This window comes from Musca autumnalis, unplaced genomic scaffold, assembly GCF_047663935.1.
Source record: "Musca autumnalis isolate F117 unplaced genomic scaffold, ASM4766393v1 scaffold_1, whole genome shotgun sequence".
Classification (NCBI taxonomy): Eukaryota; Metazoa; Arthropoda; class Insecta; order Diptera; family Muscidae; genus Musca; species Musca autumnalis.
Genome location: NW_027411644.1, coordinates 251,128,598 through 251,151,052, shown reverse-complemented (window position 1 = coordinate 251,151,052; position 22,455 = coordinate 251,128,598). Strand labels below are relative to the sequence as shown.

The 22,455-nt window shown below is 35.8% G+C and overlaps 1 protein-coding gene across 4 annotated transcripts in view; it reads left to right on the top strand.

Moving 5' to 3' along the window:
- LOC141391186 (uncharacterized) overlaps positions 1 to 22,455 on the top strand; it is a 249,377-nt gene that overhangs the window by 191,989 nt on the left and 34,933 nt on the right. For 2 of the 4 annotated variants that reach the window (XM_073964096.1, XM_073964095.1), the window contains exons 2-3: positions 21,250 to 21,353; positions 21,503 to 21,857. In XM_073964096.1, coding sequence (XP_073820197.1) covers positions 21,613 to 21,857 — 245 coding nt within the window. In that variant the 5' untranslated portion in view covers positions 21,250 to 21,353; positions 21,503 to 21,612. Of the gene's footprint in view, positions 1 to 21,249; positions 21,374 to 21,502; positions 21,858 to 22,455 lie in introns of all 4 variants that reach the window. The other 2 variants (XM_073964097.1, XM_073964093.1) reach the window with 2 other exon arrangements.

Below are 22,455 nucleotides of genomic sequence, written 5' to 3'. Positions count from 1 at the left end.
GCAGTGCCAAAGGGTTAGTTAAAATGTAGTGCCTCTTTCCGGGGTCACGCTCTTGTAAAAAGAATGAGTGAAAATGCATAATTTGATGCACTTTCAAATCACTTGTACATATGATTTAACTTCCTCTTTGGAGTCAAACTTTTTGCTGGGATTGGATTCGATAGTAAACATATTGAAACTAAGGAAATGTCAAAATACTGGAAGTTGTGGGAGTGGCGGGCTCCTAAAGACGACCCTTTTTCGCAATTTTGGAAAATACGTCATTTTTGCAACTTTCTGGAGGAAGAAATTGGCATTTCTCAGAAACTATGACATTGTTTCTTTTGTAGGTAGGTAAGATAGTTTCTCTTACCAACCGTTTCAATAAATTATGGTAGCGTTTACACGCAGTGAACTATTTAATTTTTCCTCAGGTACTAAATTTTAGTGAAATTGCAAATTCAGTGGACTATAACTTTTAGAGAACAACATGGAAGTTAAGTCATTCCCCGAATGATATTGAGATTGTTTCCATTCTGAGATTTTGTTTGGATAGTAACAGCTCGTGGTTTATAACCACAACACTGCCTATTATTGATACAGCTACTGCTTGTTAAAATTGTGTACTTCCGGAACGAACTAGTTCCAAGGAACTATTCCGGACAAGGAACTATTAGAACTATATCCAGCTCTTGCGTTTATATAGTTCCTTTAGTTCATATAGTTCCTTTAACGATTACGTCGATTATTCTTGGTCGCTGTTTATTCGCTGTCATTTATTTATGTATATGTATGTATGTTTATTCATCCACCAAACCATTAAAACATGTCGGTCTCGGAATTATTTGGAACGAATGAAACAAAAAGAACGACGAAAGAAAATAATTCATTGAACTATTTCGACCTCGGAACTATGGAACGAAATTAATTATGAAAGAGATTCGTTGAACTATATCTTTCTCGGAACTATTTGGAACTATGGAACTATATAAAGGAACTAGTTCCCTAAAGCTGTAAAAACTCAAATGCCTTAAAAGGGTTCCTCGATTTGGTTCAATTTTTGCACATCGTAGGCGATGGAAGATACCTAGCAACGGTCCTGACCGGTTTTAACATGGCAAAGCCCAGGATTTATCTTGGTCCCTCTTTCATCTCAAGTGGACACTGACCTCCCGTGGTGTCACCTGGGGAACTGCCTTTAACACCCGTTAAAGGTAGTGAGCTAACATGTGCCGCGCGTTCACCCATATGAACGTTAAAAACTTGGGTTTGGGCGTCGGGTTAGTAACCCTCACCTAGAAAAAAACAGCATACTATGAAAAAACGAAAGAAAAGAAAAACAAACCCCTCTAAAGTTGACGAACCCCGCAAACGTTTTAAGGACCATGATCTGCGAATCTGCACCTGGAATGTTTGCACTCTTTATAGAGAAGGTGCAGTCTTCGCATTGGCAGACGTACTTGAAAAGTACAAGACCGATATTACTGCCATACAGGAAATACGATGGATTGGGAAAGGCGTCACAACAACACCAAAAGGTGACGCACTGTATTATAGCTGCCATGACGTAAAGCATGAGTTTGGTTGCGGATTCGTAGTTAGTCGGAGACTAAAACATCTGGTATCCAGCTTCACCCCAGTGAATGAAAGACTTGCTGCAATTCGAATAAAAGCTAAATTCTTCAACATCAGCTTTATTTGCGCTCATGCTCATGAAGAAAAGGACGAACAGACCAAAGATATATTTTACGAGCGCTTAGAAGAAACATATGACCGTTGCCCTGCCCATGACATTAAAATCATTCTAGGCGATTTTAATGCCAAAATTGGAAAGGAGAATATCTTTGGCCCAACAGTCGGAAAATTCAGTCTCCACAGTGAAACATCTGACAATGGTATGAGGCTGATAGACTTTGCAGCTGCAAAAAACATGGTAGTTAGCAGTACCAGAGTTAATCATCTCGATATTCATAAGGGCACCTGGCTGTCTCCAGATCAGAAAACAAGAAACCAAATTGATCATGTTGTGATAGATGGAAGACATTCATCGAGCGTGTTGGATGTACGATCGTTCCGAGGCGCAAACATTGATTCGGACCACTACCTTGTTGCAGCAAAGGTACGCACCCGCTTAAACATAGCAAACAAAGTACGAACAGACACAACACGAAAGTTAGACATCGGTAAGCTGCAATCACAACAGATAGCCACAGCATATTCCACTCAACTAGCCCAATTGCTTAATCAAAGCACTCCTCATCCCGATAACATATCAGCGCAATGGCAAAGCATTGCCCACTCCATGCAAACAGCCGCAAAATCCATACTTGGATACCAGAGGCCTCCACCAAGGAATCCATGGTATGATCAGGAGTGTCCTGCTGCCACCGAAGAGAAAAATGCGGCATATAGGGCTACTTTACAATCCGTAGCAACGCGTAGCGCACGAGAGAGATACAGAGAGAAAAGGAGAGAGGAGAAACGTCTTTTCCGCAGGAAAAAGAGGGAGATGGAAAAGCGGGAGTGTGAAAAACTCGAGATGTACAGGAGCCAGAATGAAGTCCGAAAATTCTACCAAAGAGTCAAGCATCAAACTGATGGCTTTGGTACAGGCACATCCTCCTGTAGAGACCAGCAAGGTAATTTGGTAACTGATACAGATAGTGTACTCAGGATATGGAAAGAACATTTTTCAAAACTGTTGGTATCCAATAGCAGCGAAGACGACGAAGATACCACAGTCCCAATCCCAGAAGATGGTATTGAATGTATACCGCCCAGCCAAGATGAGGTAAAGACAGCAATAAATCGGCTGAAGAATAATAAGGCAGCAGGGGCCGATGGCTTACCAGCCGAGCTGTTCAAAACCGGAGGCGACACGCTGATAAGGTGTATTCATCAGCTAGTTAGCACCATCTGGCAGGAAGAACGAGTACCCGACGATTGGAACCTGAGTATCCTGTGCCCCGTCCACAAGAAGGGAGATAAGACTGTATGCTCTAACTATAGGGGCATAAGTCTACTCCCTATTGCCTACAAGATCGTGTCAGGGATATTGTGCGAACGACTAAAGCCAATGGTCAACGAGATAATTGGACCATACCAATGCGGCTTTAGACCTGGCAAGTCCACCATTGACCAGATATTTACCCTGCGGCAAATCCTGGAGAAGACCCAAGAGATGCAGATCGACACCTACCACCTTTTTGTCGATTATAAAGCAGCCTTCGACAGCCCGCTGCGTTCAAAGGTATTCCAAGCCATATCTGAATTTGGTATTCCCGCAAAGCTCATCCGGCTTTGTGAAATGACTTTAACTGACACGAGGTCCTCAGTTAAAATAGGAAAGAACCTCTCCGAAGTGTTTGGTACCAAAAGAGGTTTCAGACAAGGAGACAGCCTTTCGTGTGACCTCTTCAACATCCTGCTAGAAAAGGTTATACGAGAGGCAAACGTCAAAAGAAGTTGCACAATCTACACCAATAGTCACATGTTACTTGCTTATGCTGATGATATAGACATCATGGGCCGATCAGTAAAAGAAGTAACTGATACCTTTATAAAGGTCGAAGGATTAACTTGTAAAGTGAGTCTGGCGGTAAACGGTGAGAAGACCAAGTTGATGGTGTCGACGCGCAATGCGTCCATTGAGCTCGGACCGACTGTGGAAGTTGGTTCCTATAATATTGAGGTAGTAAAAGACTTCGTCTACCTCGGCACCTCCGTAAACACAACAAACGACATCAGTTGTGAAATAAAAAGAAGAATTGTATTGGCCAACAGATGCTACTTTGGTTTAAGTAAGCAGTTTAAAAACAAAGCCACATCTCGTCAAACAAAAATAACGCTCTACAAAACACTGATACTACCCGTGCTGATGTATGCCTCCGAAACCTGGGTACTTGCGCAAGCAGACATGGCAGTGCTTGGTGTGTTTGAGAGAAAAATTCTTCGAAAGATCTACGGACCAATCTGCGTTGACGGTGAATATCGACGTCGCATGAACCACGAGCTGTATCTGCTATACAACGACATCAATATAGTTAAACGTATCGAGATGCAGCGATTGCGTTGGCTAGGCCATATCATAAGAATGAGCGATGATGAACCCGCTAAAAAGGCGTATGAATACATGCCGCATGGCGGTGCACGCAGAATTGGCAGGCCAAGGAATAGATGGCGCAAACAAGTGGATGATGAGATGAAAAGGCGCGGTATTCCAGAGTTCAAAGCAACAAATAGAGAGGAATGGAGATCTCTTCTTAGTTCGGCCTATAGACCAAATGTTCTGTAATGGGCCAGCTAAGTAAGTAAGTAAGTAATCACTCTTTCCAACTTATAAGAAATTCGAAAATGGGTTATATTAGTCTACTTTATCCGTTACCTTTCTCAAAAAAGTTCAAACATATTTTATACCATGCTGCAAAAAACTAACAACAGACATGCATTTAGCTAGGCTTTGTCGATGGGCGGAAAAATTTGCATTCTGAAGAGTATAACAGTAGAACAAATTTGACTTTTTGGAAGCAAAATGGTCACAAATTGTATTTTAATTTCCCCTTTGAAACACCCTGCGTTCGTCCATGCATTATGGTATATTATGGTATTCATTACATAAATTAACCCCCTGTTTTTGTAAAAAAAAATTTTCTTCTCACACGAATTGTCAAATTTTGTAGATCGATTTACTCGCCTAAGCGCAAATGTAGAGCGCTGATTTTAATGTGAGGAATTCTTTACTAAATATGGAACGCGTCTACGAAAAATTAGGTATGTATGTCATCTGGCGGCAAAGCTATGGATGCCTAAATTATTACGAATATAGACGAACGAACAAAAATAAGTTACAAAAACTGGGGGGTAAATATCTAAAACGACGACAAACGACAATTTCCATTGAACTGTTCGTTTTGTGTTTCTTCTCATACTAGAATTGAGATTAATTTAAAAGCGTGCAAAAACCTATACTGTTGTGTTTCTTTTCAAAACTAGAAGAAAGTATATGCTAACTAGACAGAAGCTTGTCAAACTATTAAGTCGCCATATTTCTTTTCATAAATATGGTTGTTTATTGAAAGCAAAATATTCTAAAATTTTACAGTTATAGTGAAAATTTAACTTGAGGGGTTTTGTGTAAAGTTAGCATTTTTAAAAACTTTTATTTACATGTAAATTTCTAATTAACAGTTTCGCAAACACGTTCTTTTTAGTATTTCTTCATTGACGATGTTAGATGATAAATTATAATCATAACGAGCATTGTTTTCAGTGTGCACAAGCTAGGCTATGCTAAATGTTAAAGAGAAATATCTATACATAGGTACATATACTGATTTTCTATTGTGTTATTAATATGCCAGTTTTAGCATACTCTTCGTTTACTGCCTAATAAGCAAAATATTTAAAAAATCAATCATTTAAGTCTATTGTTCTAACATTGTTATCGAACCATTAGGTATTTTCCCTATTCAATTTAGCACAGAGTTCTCTTTATTTTAATATAAGGCGAAAACTGTTTGGACAGACAATACAATTAATTATGAAGCCCTTAAAATACATGTGGTATTTCATACTGCTTTATTCTTTTAGAGTGAATCGAGAAAGTCCCAAAAAACCTAAAAGTTAACTGCCACATTCGGCGTAAATTTCTATGCAATTAAAGTTTACTTTCCTAAAGTGACCATTAGAACACCCAAAAAACAAAACAAAAAAAAAAACATTTGATTGCTTCATAATTTCCTATTAAAGTCGTCATTCTTAAGGGGCCCTGTAGTGTTTTTAGCTTGTTTGCATAGTTTCGTACTGTGAGAATGTTCCAATGTTTTCCGTGTTTCTAACGGCTTACTTAATTGTAATTGACATTTGAAGTAATTTTCTTGTTGTTTTTTTTTTTGTTTTTCTGAAACAGGTTGTCGAAAATTACAGAACAGTGAACTATTTGAATCGTATAACAGCATTGGCAGTAAGAGAAAAAAACCATGCCAGCATGCCACCAAAACAAATTGTGAGAATTATTTGTTTTGTTTGTTATTATTTTGAGGTTACCAACATGTGTGTCAAGTATTTTGAAAAAGGAAAACATTTAAATTGTTCCACTGCAGTTATTAAGAAAAAGTTTGGAAAACATTTAGAATTTTCCCTTGAGTTAATATGATATTTTTTTTTACAAATTTTTACCACCAAGCTGCAGTGATGACAGCAACGCCTCGCCTTCCAATTAGAAGGATTTTGAATTTTGGCGTTGATATGTCAAGTATTTTGGATATGTGAGAGATCAACTCAGATAATTGTTGGCAATGTGTTATTTTCAAACATTCGAATATTTAAAGTTACGGTCATTATAAAACAGATTTTTTAGGTTGCTTTGGATGTAATAAAATTGGCTTCACATATTTGTGGAAGTAAATAGGAATCATATGGTTTTTAAAGTTACCAAGGCCTGCAGTTCTTAGTTCATCAATTTTGTGAAGCTAATTTTAAAATTAGTGGAGTGGGAAAAAAAATTTTATAAAATTATTGATATTGAAAATATTGTATTTGTTGTTCAAGTTGTGAAAAGTGAGTACAGTATAGTCTCGATAATCCGGACACCACATGTTTCGTCGATGTTATATTATTATAGCCTTTGAATAAGACAATGGAATTTAAATCTATTGAATTCATAATTACGAGAATACAATACAACAATCCGTAGTTACCGGTGATTGTGCATATCAAAGAATGCAATTTATTGAAATTTCTATACAAGAAGTGCGATTCTCCAAATCATATTTTGCGCTACCGAAAAAATCGGCTATAAATATCAATGCTTTAAATGTTTAAAGATTTCTGAATAAAATATCATTGGCATACGTTATACAGTTTCAAGGCACTAATTAGAGGCCTAATGAACCTTTAGAGAAAAGGAACAACCAACATCGATTTTTAAGGGAACTAGGCTACCAACACTAGGTTTAAAATACTGTTGATTATCATAGACAGCCATCGATGGTTAAAGAGTAGAAAAATCATTCGACAGATTCAAGTAGTTAATTCCAAATTCACCGTATAACTGAGTCAACAGTGTCTAGCCAGAATGACGAGATGCGTACCGAAAACTTTAAATAAACTTCATTTGACTTATTTATACAACAATTGCTATTTCTAAGAACGAAAACGTCAATAAAATAAATAAGAATCTAATGCTCGTGATAGGAAAAATATTAATGTCCGGATTATCGAGGTAAGAAAAATATGAGATGTGCGGATTACCGAGTCTACAATGTAAAAAAATGAGTGTCCGGATTACCGCGTTGTCCGGATTAACGAGTGTCCGGATTATCCAGACTATACTGTACTTCAAATGTATAAAGGTTCCAACTGCAGAGGTTTGCAGACGAACAGGTTATTTATCTTTTTCTGTGACCACATCATTAAGGGGTTAGCCCCTTTTAAAACCCTCAACATTTATGCTAACGAGGGTATATACACTTTGATACGGGCAAAATGTGCCTCATCGAAATAATGGTTTTAGACCCCAAGTATGTTTGGACGAAATGTGTTTTAGACAATTTGGAGTTGATTTAGCCATGTCCGTCCGTCTGTCTGTCTGTCTGTGTGTCTGGCTGGCTTCGGTCCAAAATTTGGCTTTCGTAATATTTTGTCCAAACTTAGTTTAAGTTCGAAGATGGGTTATATCGGCCCACTCCTTCCGGCACCTCCCCCATAAAAGTTCGGAAATGTTCGGAAAATTTGTGCGCACGATTACTCTTGAATGAATTAACCGATTTGGTCCATACATCGTGAAATTTCTACCAGACTTAGATGATGTTCCAATAATACTTAATCGGTACACTCCTTTGGGTACCTCCCACACAAAATTTCGGTAAAGTTCAGTTTAGGACCTGATCTCGAATCGTTTTGATTTTTTTGTAGCAACTTGTATTCACTGCCCCTCCATACGACGGTAAATGTTTCATCAGGTGCAAGTCCATACTTCCTGAGAAAATAGCCTGAAAGTTACAAAAACCCCTATGACACCGTGTGTAGTTGTTGGAGCGCAAGAGAACTCTCGGTCCAAAATGTGGCCTTCGTAACATTTTGTGCAAACTTAGTTAAAGTTCGAAGATAAGCCATATCGGTTCACTCCTTCAGGTAGCTCCCCCACAAAAGTTCAAAAATGTTCGGAAAATTTGTGCGCATGATAACTCTTGAAGGGAGTCACCGATTTGGTCCATACTTTACACATCATAATGTATCTACCAGATATAGATCAGGTTCGAATATGGACTATATTTGTCCACTCCTTCGTGTATCTCCCACACAAAATTTTGAATAAATTCACTTTAAGACCTGCTCTCGAATCACTTTAGTTTTTGTTGAAGCAACTTGCATTCGCTGCCTCAATTACGACAGTAAAAGTTTTTTCAGGGGCAAGTCCATGCTTCTTGAGAAAACATCCCAAAAGTTGTAAGAAAAACCCCATATTTACATGTTTTACATATACATATTTACATATTTTTTTTTGGGAAAAGAGTATTTCAATCCCAACATCCCAAATTTCATTAAAATCTGGTAACATAGCGCGTTTGGTGCATCAAATACATTAAACCTGACGAACATATATATGAAATCAGATTTGGATATATTTTGGCGCATTTATTTGTAGCCGAACTTCCATCAAACATTCCAAATTTCACAGAAATCGGGCCTATATAGCGTGTGTGGTACATAAAATACATGAAATCGGCCGAAAATATATATGGGAACTATATCAAAATCTGAACTGATTTCAATATAATTTGGCAAATTTATTTATAGGCCAAATTCAATTACACATCTAAAATTTGGAGACTTTATCTTTTACCATTCCACATTGGGCCCAATGGCAGGTTTCTGAGGCAAAAAGTCTAGTTTTGAAGTCATATATTTGTATAAATTAGTAACGGGATTAGATTCTTAACACTTTGAGCCACTTAGAAACAAAATCATTTCAACCTGGCAACGCTTCGTGGTCACATACCGAGCTGTAAAAGATATTGCATGTTACTTTGTAAAATTTTATAAAAATGTATCCAACGAAGAACAAATTTGTTTCGCTCGGCAATTAAAAACCGCTGATTTAATAAACAGTTTTTTTAATGGATAAAACGTGTAAAGGTATATAAATTAATATTCTGATTAAGAAATAAAAGAAGTTAGATTTGGTAAGGAATATTTGAAGTAGACTTGTGGTGTATTTTTTGTGTAGTTCGTATTGTAGTTTAAATAGTTTTTGGAATAAAACTCGCGGTATTGCGACGTATTGTCGAAACTATATATATCTGATAGAAGGTAATAGTGAGTACTATATGTGTAAAAAAATTTCATGTCCGTATGGATCCGAATACTTATAGAAAATTACTTACAGATAGCGTGACACTTAAAAATTTGGAAATTTTTAATTATTGGCTGGGCAATGATAGAGAATCCATAAATGTGATGAATTGGATTTTGGCCAATTTGAATAGAAAAGTCGCTGACGACTCCATGATTGCAGTGGAAAAACAGATCTATAATTTATGTACGCAACTTACCAAAAAGTGGATAAAATACCATTATAGTAAAACACGCTTTTTAAAATACGAGCAAGTGTGGTTAAGTAATGAGACATCTTTTAAAGTAGAAGAAATTGGTGTTCCAAGGAAAAAAGGACGACCTTATGTAGGTTATAGCGAAGGAAGCGAGCGTCAAAAAAGAAAGCTTGCTTCGGAATTGTCCTCCGAAAACGACAACAATACAAAGCTTTTAATTCATGCCGCTTCTGTTTCAGCCAATTTATCGAATGAAAATGATTTGAATTTTATCCTCAAAAAAGCTGTTTCATCTCCATCAGAACCAAATAAAATGAGGGAAAAAATAACGTCCAATGACAAAATGCCAATACCACTCTCACCTGATGAAGCATTAAGTTTTTTAATAGAAAATAATTTAACAAAACAACAATACATAAATTTGAGAGAGTTGACTAAGTCAAGAAATTGTAATATATTCCCTACTTACAAAAAAGTTCAAAATAATAAGTTGGAATGCCGACCCGTTGGACTAACTGTAACGGATTCATCAGCACATATTCCTCTCCAAAATTTGATAGACCACACCGCAAAAAGAATTTTGTCTTTCCAAGAGGACGTTTTGGAGCGAATGGATGAGGTCGACGAGGTTAGTTTGATACTTAGCTATGGTTTCGATGGTTCCACCGGTCAAAGTCAATTTAAACATATTTTTGACAATAATACTCATCAAAGTTTGGATAGTTCATTATTTGTAACCTCAGTTATACCTTTAAAAGTAATAGCATCAAATAATACAGTTGTTTGGATAAAGCGAACTCCACAATCCGTACGTTTCTGTCGACCTCTGAAAATTGAATTTGTAAAAGAAACCAAAGACCATATATTGGAAGAGAAGCAAAATGTGGATCGGCAAATATCAAATCTTAAATCGTCGGATTATTATATGGAAAATGGTAGAAAGATAACTGTTAAGTACGAGCTAATTATGACTTTAATTGATGGTAAAGTGCTAAATGTACTAACGGGTACAAAGAGTGCCCAATCTTGTCCCATATGTGGTGCAAACCCGAAAGATTTTTTATCTATAACTGATTTGAGATCGCCGGTATTTCAACCAAAAGAGAGCGCATTAAAATTCGGTATAAGCCCATTGCATGCATGGATTAGATGCTTTGAATTTATCCTTAACTTGTCATACCGGCTTAACTTAAGAAAATGGCAAATTCGGAGTGCTGAAGAAAAAGGCATTATGCTTCAAAGGAAACATGAAATCCAACAACAATTTTGGGATAAAATGGGCCTTCATGTTCATAAGCCTAAAAGTAATGGGAGTGGCTCTACAAACGACGGTAATACGGCACGAAAGGCATTTTCTAATACAGAAATGTTTTCATCTATCACCAATATTAATATTGATCTTTTAAATCGCTTGCATATAATTCTTATTGCCATTAACTCCGAATTCGAGATAAATATCGAAGACTTTAAACATTTTTGTTATGAAACTGCAAAGATATATTATAAATATTACGGATGGTACCCAATGTCAGCAACCTTGCACAAAATTTTAGCGCATTCTTTCCAAATTTTACAAGCTTGTGTTGTGCCCCTCGGATGTGCTGGAGAACACGCTTCTGAGGGAAGAAATAAAATTTACAAAAAGGATCGCATTGGTCACGCCCGAAAAGATTCTAGAGAGCATAATATAATGGATGTCTTTAACAGGGCCCTGGATTCTTCTGATCCTTTACTATCCACTATATACCTTAAAAACCGTGTGTCAAAGCAGAGGACTTTGCAGCTTCCGAAAGATGTTATTTCACTTTTGAAAATACCTGAAGCCCCCGAGTCCCAACTAACAATTACATCAAGTGCGGCTATAAATAGGGACATTCTGGATTCTGATGCGGAGGAGGAGTATTTATATCATTATAATATTGAGTTAGAAGTTGACGAAAATGAACTTTAATAATTTGTTGATAAACATAAGGCTTTTTTAAAAATAATATTGTTTCTTTTTACTGATATATGTATGAATTTGTTAATTGAATTTAAATATAAACTGGATTCCACTATATAATAATTTTTAGCCACTGTTAGTCGCTGAATTATGTGCATATAATAATACGTACATACATTTGTATTATATGTTCCGAACCGAGTATTTGCGCATAAGCTATAAAAAGTTTTGAAATTCCGCTCTGATCCGGAGATATAGCATCTGAATCGGAGGTACCTCCAAAAAATGTAAACTTTGTATGCAAATGTCTATAGAACGGTTACAGATACAGTCTCCAAATTCGAAATGTGGAATTTGGCCTGCAAATAAATGTGCCAAAATATATCGAAATCGGATCAGATTTGGATATAGCTCCCATATGTATTATCGTCCGATTCCAAGGATTTGATGCACCAAAAACGCTATATGTGTCCGCGGGGTAGCGAAGCGCACCGGGTTCAGCTAGTATAGATATACAGTATAATCTCGATAATCCAGACACCACATGTTCTGGCTGTGTCCGGATTATCGAATTGTCCGGATTACCAAGTAGTTACGAAAAATACATATATTTTTCTGTTTTAATTAAAAATTATGTTAAAATTTATCCAATAAAAACATTATCAAATATTAGGATTAGAAAAATATAGCATCTTAAGATTTTGACTATTTTAAGTCTGAGAACAGACTTCAGTGCACCTTTCCCAAATGGTAAGCACTCCCGCCTTGCACACTTTGATTTTCAGGTAACCAAAATAACCCTCGACGTAATGCTGGCGACATTTACTGAGTAATTCAACAACGTATGTATCTACAAGTGGTGTCGTAAGACTTGTTGTTCAGACTCTTCTATAAAAAGTAGGTCCCATATATTTGAGCTAATATGAATCGGGATTTGGTATGAGAGAAGTATCCCTTGTCTTTTCGGAGATACCCAATTTTCGAATGATTTTAAAGGACAAGATTTATTACCCAGAACTAAAATAGCATTACTGGAAAATTTTCTTTTTTTATATTATTCTTTAAGAAAATCCTTGAAATATTTGTCAAATAAAATTTCGAACCACTTTTCCAGGCTTGAGTCAGTCATTTCGTCTGCTAGAATAGTAATTCATATTTTTAACCTTTTGCTTTTCTCCTTTTGCAGAGTTTATTATGCCCTGATGGCCTTCTTTCCAAGTGTAGGCAGATTGATCTGCAACAAAAATATGGGATTATATTATTGTCCTCTGTCACGATTTCATGCAATTTTAGGATAAATGGTTGTTGGCAGAAGATCTATTCGGACGTTTTTCTGCACAAACTAAACCAACCTATCTGTACAAAGTTATTGTGTTCTTGGTTTTTTAAGAAAATTGCAAACAAATCGTATTTAGCACTTCGCATTATTTTATGTATGTCAAGACTACTCTTTGAGCCCAGCTTACAAAAATAGGAATCGTTTGTGCTCACAATGAATTGATTTTGCATAGAATTTCTTTTTTATCAATAAAAAGCCTAATTACCAGACTCACTTTAGGTCCTGCTCAAAACATTTACAACTGAGAAATTTTGATTCAAAATCTGAGGAAATTATTTTTGTTTTGATAATATATTGTGAGTTAAACCTTTTATTTATTATCTGGACACAACATGAAGATATCCAGTTAACTAAATAAAATAATATATCCTTTGGAATCCTGTGTCTAAGGATAATTGTTAAATACTAAGGTTTTATTCGATATTTAAAAGTGAAGAGTCCATTTTAGGGATTCCGGAACCTCCTACATGAGTTTAGATCACTTAAAAAATACCAGTTTTACGTGTTTATATATACGTTTGGTGGCGGTATTATATCAAAACACCGATTTCGACATGCTATATGTCCGGTTAGTTTTTAAATCTAATAAATATCTCGACCTCATGCCTCCAGTACCATCTCTTTCCATAAAAATACCCCCAGATCAATATAAAACACCTTCTACGTTTTGGGTCAACTTTTTGTATAAGGGGACAAATTCGATTATCATTCGACCTGGCGATCAAGTGGAGTTTTCAAGTCATATCACTCAAATATTGATTTAAGTCGACGAAAAGAACTCGATTTTACAACTTCAAAAACAATTCCAAATATTTTCTGCAAAATTTATATAAAAATTATTTTTTCCTGGAAATTACTATTTTCCTAAAATTCGCCTATATTGGTACACCGGTATCCATGGTATGTATCGGAGGGTTTTGAATATATTTATCAGTGTTAAGCATTTATTTAACATCTGTAGATGACCTCTGAGAGATCTGCTTAAAAATTTGCATTATTATTTGATTATTCCTTGCAGTAGATATAGTTGTCCATTCAGCTTCTTCCCATCTTATGGCGATTTTAGTACTTTTTACGCGGTATCCAGCTCAATTTTAAATATTGTACAATTCATATGTTTATTTTTGGAGGCCATATCTTTTGTTTTTCTTAAAAAATAGACATGTCTTGTTTTCGGCATACTTGTCTGTCAAAATTAAACATAGGCGGTATAAAATGTAATCCTTATGAAAGCTTTTTGCCCCCTCCTTCTGATTAAAAACAATCTTATGTCAATCAGTACAAAAAACTCATCAAAAATAAAGTAATAGGTATTCGAACCACGGAGTTGCAAATGTTTTGAGCAGACTAAAACACGTGATTCTTAGATATTTCGCACATTTTTGTAACATAACTGTTAAAAACTGAATAATCATTTCAGAGTAGGGTCAATAATGAGTCAATTTACAAAAATAAAAATATTTCAAAACACAAAATGTCCCTAAAAATAGTTTAAATGTGATATAGGCGCCAAAGTTGCAAATGTTTTGAGCAGCACTGTATGTATGTATATTCAAATCTACACATGTACATATGTATGTATCTGCATTATGATTTCCCTGTAGGGACTGTGGCCGATTTAAAGCTCACATTAAGCTAGCTTTTTTTTTAAACATAAGTGGCATTTTATCGATAATTTTTCCTTATGCCAACTGACTAATTTTACAAGGCGATGAGCGCCTGAGTGGTCTGTATTGTCCAACGCCAGATAACTTTTCGACTGATAATAAACTAACTTTTTTTGCCTATTTGTAGTCAGTTTAAAACATAATGTGAAAAAAACAATTTTTGTTTCTGTGTGTTCTTTATTTTTGACTTTTCATATTCTCTCTCTCCCTCTCTTAGTCTCTCTCTTTTTTGTTAGAGAGAAGAAGAGGCAAATTTGTATATCTCCTTTGTGTTCCTTTTTAATTCCAGAATAATATGAGTAATATGTACGAATATGTTCAGTCCATCAACACCGTATTCTATAACTGGATGCTGCATTTATATGAAGAATATTAAGAAAAAGCAAGTGCGAATTATTTATACATTTGTGCCTTATTTTTTCGATAAACACAAATACTTTGCAGAAGATACATGTTTCTGTTTTCAGAGTGGTTAATCTCTAGATAACTTTTCGACTAACTTTTTATTGGTCGAAAAGTTATCTAGACATGGACAATTGCCGAAAATTTTTTCTGTTCAAAGTGGTTCATCTCTAGATAACTTTTCAGCCAGTTTTTAGACAGTTTAAAAATTATCGATCTATTATCAATCATTTTATGAACTGGTTAATAAAAGTCCGACAGGGTTGGTCACCCCAACTGTATAAAAATGTATTTATGTTTATAGAATTAAGCACTACTCGCAAATGCAACACATTGAAGTGGTGTATCATTAACGTGCGATACGTGCAGCTGGTAAGCCAAAGCATAGTTTTCAATTGTGGGAAAATCATTTGAATACTTTTCTTTTTTTGTTATTGTTGAATAGTTAAATCTCATACCAAACCTATTAAACAAATTATTTATTATGACAATAAATGTTGAAATTAAAACAATAATATTAAAAGAAAATTTATTACTTACGGAAAATATTTCCCCTTTTCTTGAACATAATGCAATTGTTGAAATTCCCAGTTAATAGTGATGCGGAAGCAAATTCAATTGTTAAATTATAACAAAAGAGGCCACAAGTGTCATGGAAAATGAATTTTCTATTTAACTATGCCCAAAGGTATGATAATTACAATTTATGATTACAACCAAATTACAACCACCTGCAGCGTAGTGTGAATCGGTGGTCTGTGTGTGTTTGTGAATGGGAGGATCATTTATCTTTGTAAACAACATGCCACAAAAAAGATAAGAAAAGAAGCATAAGACAACATTTGGCGGTAAAAGAAAATTAAATAATTGTAACAATCAAAAGAAGATTAGAATCATATGCATGCAGAGTTATCTACATTTCTATGTACACTAGAGATGCACAAAACAGTACTCTAGCGTAAATCTCATTTCGTTTCATATATTGTCACATCTATTGTTTTGTGCATCCCTAATGTACACACATATGCATATAGTGCACGAAGTTGGTAATGACTTTTCTGCTCAATTTTCTGGAGTAACGAAGTTTGTTAAATTTGGCCACCATGGCTTGTAATACCGAAATAGGTAGAATCGCACTTTCTGATTTAAATACCAGATTATATTTTACTATCAGCTTTTTCTATTGGAAAATGTCGGACAGAAGCAAATATATTGGTCTTTAAAAAATCCACTTTCTGAATAATATTTAGATATATGTATATTTATTTAGATATATGCAATTCTTAAAAGAAAATAAATATAACATATAATATATAAAATATTAAATATAAAATATCTATATATATATAAAGTAGAAAAATGCTTGTACGTGTGTTTGTTTGAAGTTTATGGACTCAAAAACCGCTGAACCGATCTTCCTCAAATTTTCAGAGTATATAAATACATGGCCTGTAAGTAACATAGGCTATAAAATCCATATTGATCGGAGATATATAGCATCAGAATCGGAGGTAGCTCCAAAAATTTAGATTCTGTATGCAAATATCTATAGAATGGTAAACGATAAAGTCTCCAAATTTAGGATGTGCGAATGTATTTCATCTAGAACAAAGTTGGCCACGTTGTATTGAAATCTGCTCAGATTTGGATATAGCTCCGATATATATTTTTGGGCGATTTCATGTATTTGATGCATATATATACCCGATTGATATGTGTGACGGAATTTAGTTTAGACATAAATGTACCAAATTATATCAAAATCGGTTTAGATTTGAATATAGCTCCCATATATATTTTCGGCCGATTTCCTGTATTTGATGCACCAAACACGCTAATATGTCCAGTTTCGCTGAATTTTGATATGTGTGACGGAATTTAGTTTAGACATAAATGTGCAAAATTATATCGAAATCGGTTCAGATTTGCATATAGCTCCCATATATAATTTCGGCCGATTTCCTGTATTTGATGTATCAAACACGCTATATATGTCCAATTACGCTAAATTTTGGGATGTGTGACGGAATTTGGTATGGACATAAATGTGCCAAATTATATCGAAATCGGTTCAGATTTGAATATAGCTCCCATATATATTTTCGGCCAATTTGAGGTATTTGACATACCAAACACGCTATATATGTCCAATTACGCTGAAATTTGGAATGTGTTAAGTAATTAGTTTCAGAAATAAATGTGCCAAAGTATATCGAAATCGGTTAAGATTTGAATATAGCTCTCATATATATTTTCGGACGATTTCCAGTATTTTATGCACCAAGCACGCTATGTATGTATGTTAGATTTCAATGAAATTTAGAATGTGAGACGGGATATGGTCTAAAAGGAAATGTGCCAAATTATATCGAGATCGGTTCATATCGGAATATGGCTCTCATATATATTTTCGGTCGATTTCATGTTTTTGATAAGTATGTCCAATTTCAATGAAATTTTGAAGAAACTCAGAAGTCAGTAGAAGTCATCATTTTTATACCCTCAGCCTTTAGGCTAGAAAGGGTATATACACTTTCCTACGGGCAAAATGTGCCTCATCGAAATAATGGTTTTAGACCCCAAGTATGTTTGGACGAAATGTGATTCAGACAATTTGGAGTTGGTTTGGCAATGTTCGTCCGACTGTCTATCTGTCTGTCTGGCTGGCTGGTGCACACGATAACTCTCGAACGGATGAACCGATTCGGTCCCAAATTGGATATCGCAATATTTTGTCCAAACTTAGTTTAAGTTCGAAGATGGGTTATATCGCTCCACTCCTTCCGGTACCTCCCCCACAAAAGTTCGAAAATGTTTGGAAAATTTGTGCGCGCGATAACTCTTGAAGGGAATAACCGACTTAGTCCATACTTAGCGCATCGTGATATTTCTACCAAACTTAGATGAGGTTCCAATATGGACCCAATCGGTGTACGCCTTCGGGTACCTCCCACACAAAATTTCGGAAAAGTTCAGTTTAGGACCTGCTCTCGAATCGCTTTAATTTTTGTTGCAAGAACTTTTATTCACTGCCCCCCATACGACGGTACAAATTTCATCAGGGGCAAGACCATACTTCCTGAGAAAATAGCATAAAAGTTGCAAAGAGCCCCTATGACACCGAGTGTAGTGGTTGGAGAGCAAGATAACTCTCGAACGGATCTGCAAATTCGGTCCAAAATTTGGCCTTCGTAACATTTTGTCCAAACATAGTTTAAATTCGAAGATAAGCCATACCGGTCCACTCCTTCAGGTGCCTCCCCCACAAAACTTGAAAAATGTTCGGAAAAATTGTGCGCACGATAACTTTTGAAGGGAGTGACCGATGTAATCCATACTTTGCACATCCTAATATATCTACCAGGTATAGATCAGGTTCGAATATGGACTATATTTGTCTCCTCCTTCTGGTACCTCTCACACAAAATTTCGGATAAGTTCACTTTAAGACCCGCTCTCGAATCACTTTGATTTGTGTTGAAGCGATTTGCATTCGCTACCTCCATTAGACGGTAAAACAGCCCGAAAGGTGTAAAAACCTCCTACGTCACCATATGTGGCTGTCGGAGAGAACGATAACTCTCGAACTGTTCAACCGGTTTGGTCCAACATTTGGCCTTCGTCATATTGTATCCAAACTTAGTTTCATGGGGCAATACCGGTTAACAACTTCCGGTACTTCTCCCCAATTTTTAAAAAATGTAATTAAAATTCTAGGACGATATCACTTCAATGGGGCAATCAATTTGGTCCAAACTTTGGACCTCCTAATATTTTGTCAAAATTTAGTTTAACTTCTAAAATGGCCCATATCTGTCCTCCCTAAGGGTACCTCCCCACAAGAGTTCAGCATTTGTGTCTTAGTGCAGTTAATTCCTAATCCACATTTTTGTCCGCAAGTTCAAATGTCCCAAAAGGGCCACAAAATTCTGAAGAGACCTTAAATACATTCGATCTGTCCGTAGGTGAAAGTTTCACTCCACATTGGCTGAGGGTATATATGGTAACATGGGCCACGTTTTTGTTCAAAATGTTCTCATATCGACACCATTAAAGTTTTTCCGAACATTATTTTTGGTAAAAATATTAGCATATCTTGACTATAAGTTTCGATATGTAAATGATTATAATTTTGTTTTTTAAATATTATTTTTGAGAATTTACAAAATGGCGTTTTTTATTGTTGGACTGCAGAATTTTACATCTTTGTGTTTATTTCAGCTTTAGTCCATATTTTGTTGTATTCAAGTATTTGAATAACAACAAAATGTTTTACAGTGGATATGAAATTGATTAGTTGCGGGCGGAGGGTAGGGAATACTATAGTTTCAGTTGTCACCAAACAACTTCATCAGTTCCCTTTTCCGCCGACTCTGTATCGATAAACAGGTCAATAAGCCCATCCAGCAAATTAAACTAAAGCTGAAATAAACACAAAGATGTAATTTACAAAATGTCTAAAAAGTGGCGAAGCCTCCCCACCTATGGGGCAGCTTCGCCATCAATATTGAACATTCTTCAACGGACCCCAAAACTGTAATTTACCATACGTCTTCCTGAAATATCAACATTATGCATAAAAGGAACATGTTTTCTATTTAATGATTCTAAAATTTACAAAACAAACATATTCTAGCCGTTAATTGAAGTAGGTACCTTGAATTTAGGCATAAAAATTAAAATATTGCCAAATTGGATAGGTTTAGCACAATATTTGATTTCAACTTCACATTATAGTGTGGTATATCAATAGCATAAACAATTAATGTTAAACCTGACATATTTCTCACATTACCACACTACACCCCTATCATGGCGTAGCCGCCCGACCTCCTACATAGTTCATAATATGAATATATTGACATTTATAACTACTTTTATCATGCAAATTAATTGGATTTATATTCTTCAGTAGTTGCCTATTAACGGTATAAAATATAATTTTGATATCACAAAAGGTATACAAGATATCACAAAATATACCTACCATGAACATTTTTCGCAATACCTCAAAAACATGAAACCGCGTGCATCAGCAATCATATATTTGATAGAAATTCCAGCTTTTGGGAGATGAAAGATATTCGTTAAACTCACAATTTTCCCTTTAACTGCATTTCTCTAGCAGTTATAGTTTTCAAGAAAATCGGCGCTGGCGAAGGCGCCCCAGTGGCGAAGCCGCCCCATGTTACCATATATGTCGGCAAAGCCGACTGACACTTTTTCACTTGTTTATTATGATATATCTAAATCATTAGGAATACTTATAGGCGGAAAGGCTTTCGGAGGAGTGTTACTTCCTGAAACATACAAAATTACCATAGTAGCTCCATAACAACCCTGAATAGGTATATAACGCCTTCATATCTCCTATATTTATTCGTTAAAATATTAAAAACGTTAATATAATTATGGCATTCCATTATATTTTATCGTAGTCAGGGTTCAGCTAGTAACATCTAAAATTAAAAATCCTCCCAGTGTGACAGTGGCTGTTAGATGATACACCTGTGTTTTTCCATATTAACGTACAATCATCATAATTTGCTGGCAAATGTGGCGATAATGATGATGAAGATACGAAAATAGCGGCGACAATGTTGTTTTTTAGATGAAACCGATGATGGAGTTGTTTTTCAGATTATGCTAAGGTAACACAGCCACACACACAGACCCTCAACATTAAAAGGTCCGTTGCAGGTTTAATGAACCTTTCCTTCTAAGTTCTGTTGGTTTAGTGTTTTTTTTATTTTATTATTATTGTATGTTTGCCTAATGTCGGTAATGTCGGAATTGAGATTTAATTTTTCTGCTGGCTGGTTGGTGAAGACAGTTCTTTCTCCCATTACGAACAGAACAAAAGAAAAAGGGTAAGTAAATAGATTAGTTTTGACAAGCAACGGAAGATGAAACCAGTAAAGAAAACATTGTCTAGAACAACAAAGCAAGAAAAAAGTCAAATGAAAAACATGATTTTATTACAAAACCTTAACCATTATCATTTCATTGTTAGATGTTATGTTTTTTGTCGTGCAAACATAATACATGAGTACACACACACACATAGTTCTGGCTAGAATACGCTATGTAGTAATTCTTTCTTTCTACTTTTTAAGTACTCTTTTTCATGTTGCATAGGGTCTATTTCCGTCTGTCTGTCCATCCGTACATGTGTTTCTCTCATTATTTTAACATTACCATTGTGGAGGGAAAAAGGGGAGTTCCATGTAATCATTGTTTAGGTAATCATGTTCCATGTACATGCTTGGTGTCCTCCATGGGTGTTTTATAAAATTATATTTTTTGATTCTATGAAATTGATACGAAGTTTAGAATGAAGTTTAAAATAATTTTTCCTTTTATTTTCAGAAACTTCAACACCGAAATAACTGATCCATATCGTTTAGATGTAACACCTTGGGGAGCCATCGATCGTTAATTACTCTACCGAAAGCGCCACTTGCCAAAATGCTGTAAGCCTTAGAACAAATACGTAAATATTGTCATTCTCAGCATGCATTCATTAAAGCCATCATCACTTGTACATAGATTTTCACGTAGCACTTTATCCATTAACAATTTCCACGTTTTCTGTTCCTAAAAAAAACCAAAAACTCTAAAGATAATCGTCATAACCCCCATACATCCATCCATCCTACAATACCCCCCCAATCTACACACATCTGAAACAGGAGACAAATTCTGTTGAAAAATCATCAAGAAGCTCTAACAATGGCCGATAGTCGAGAACGAATACGTGGCCCATCAAGAGATGGTCGGGAGTTTTTGACTAGCCCACGACAAGTGCTGAGACGTTTAATGCTACTGTCTGAGGGACGGCAATATCGTGAAGCTGCTGGTGTTGTTGGACGTTTGGGACCTTCAGTGTTGAGATCTGTTATTGCAGAATTACCGATTGACTTGCTGTTGGAACATTTGCCGCATAGCTCATATCTGTTGGAGTCATTCTTTTCAAGGTAAGTCAAGAACTCTTTGTTTTTATTTCGTTTTAGAATTAAGCGAAAAGTTCGACTATTCAGCTTATTTTTGGGCTTAGACCTTTTACTAACCTATCGGAGAATAACGAGGATATATAACGATATAGCTATGTGTCACCGTTATTTCAATGATAATGAAAGGGCCAACAAATTTTGGGCTGACAAACATAGATCAATCGAAGCGAAATTTTTTAAAATTTTAAGATCGTGACAAGGATGAGCTTGTTGTTTCGAATTATGATGGTGGTGTAATATATAGCCGATAAATGACCATTAGGGTTATGACTCTTTTATAACCTCATATCATTGTGCTTCTTCAAGGATTTGAGATCTTTTGAGTAGACACAGCTTCCCAAGTCCTGCCGGCTAGGGGCTTGAGGACATTGTTCCTGCTCCATATCCTAGATAGGTGCGGCATGCGCGGACGACTTATACATGCCATCGAACCCCCAGGACTTTGTGGTAGTTTGTGGTCGGAATTATTGTACCGTCGACCGGCACATTCAGTGAGAGTTTAATTTCCGCCGTCCATGTGGTGAACTGTATGGCGGATATTTTCATATTCCTCGACAGGAAG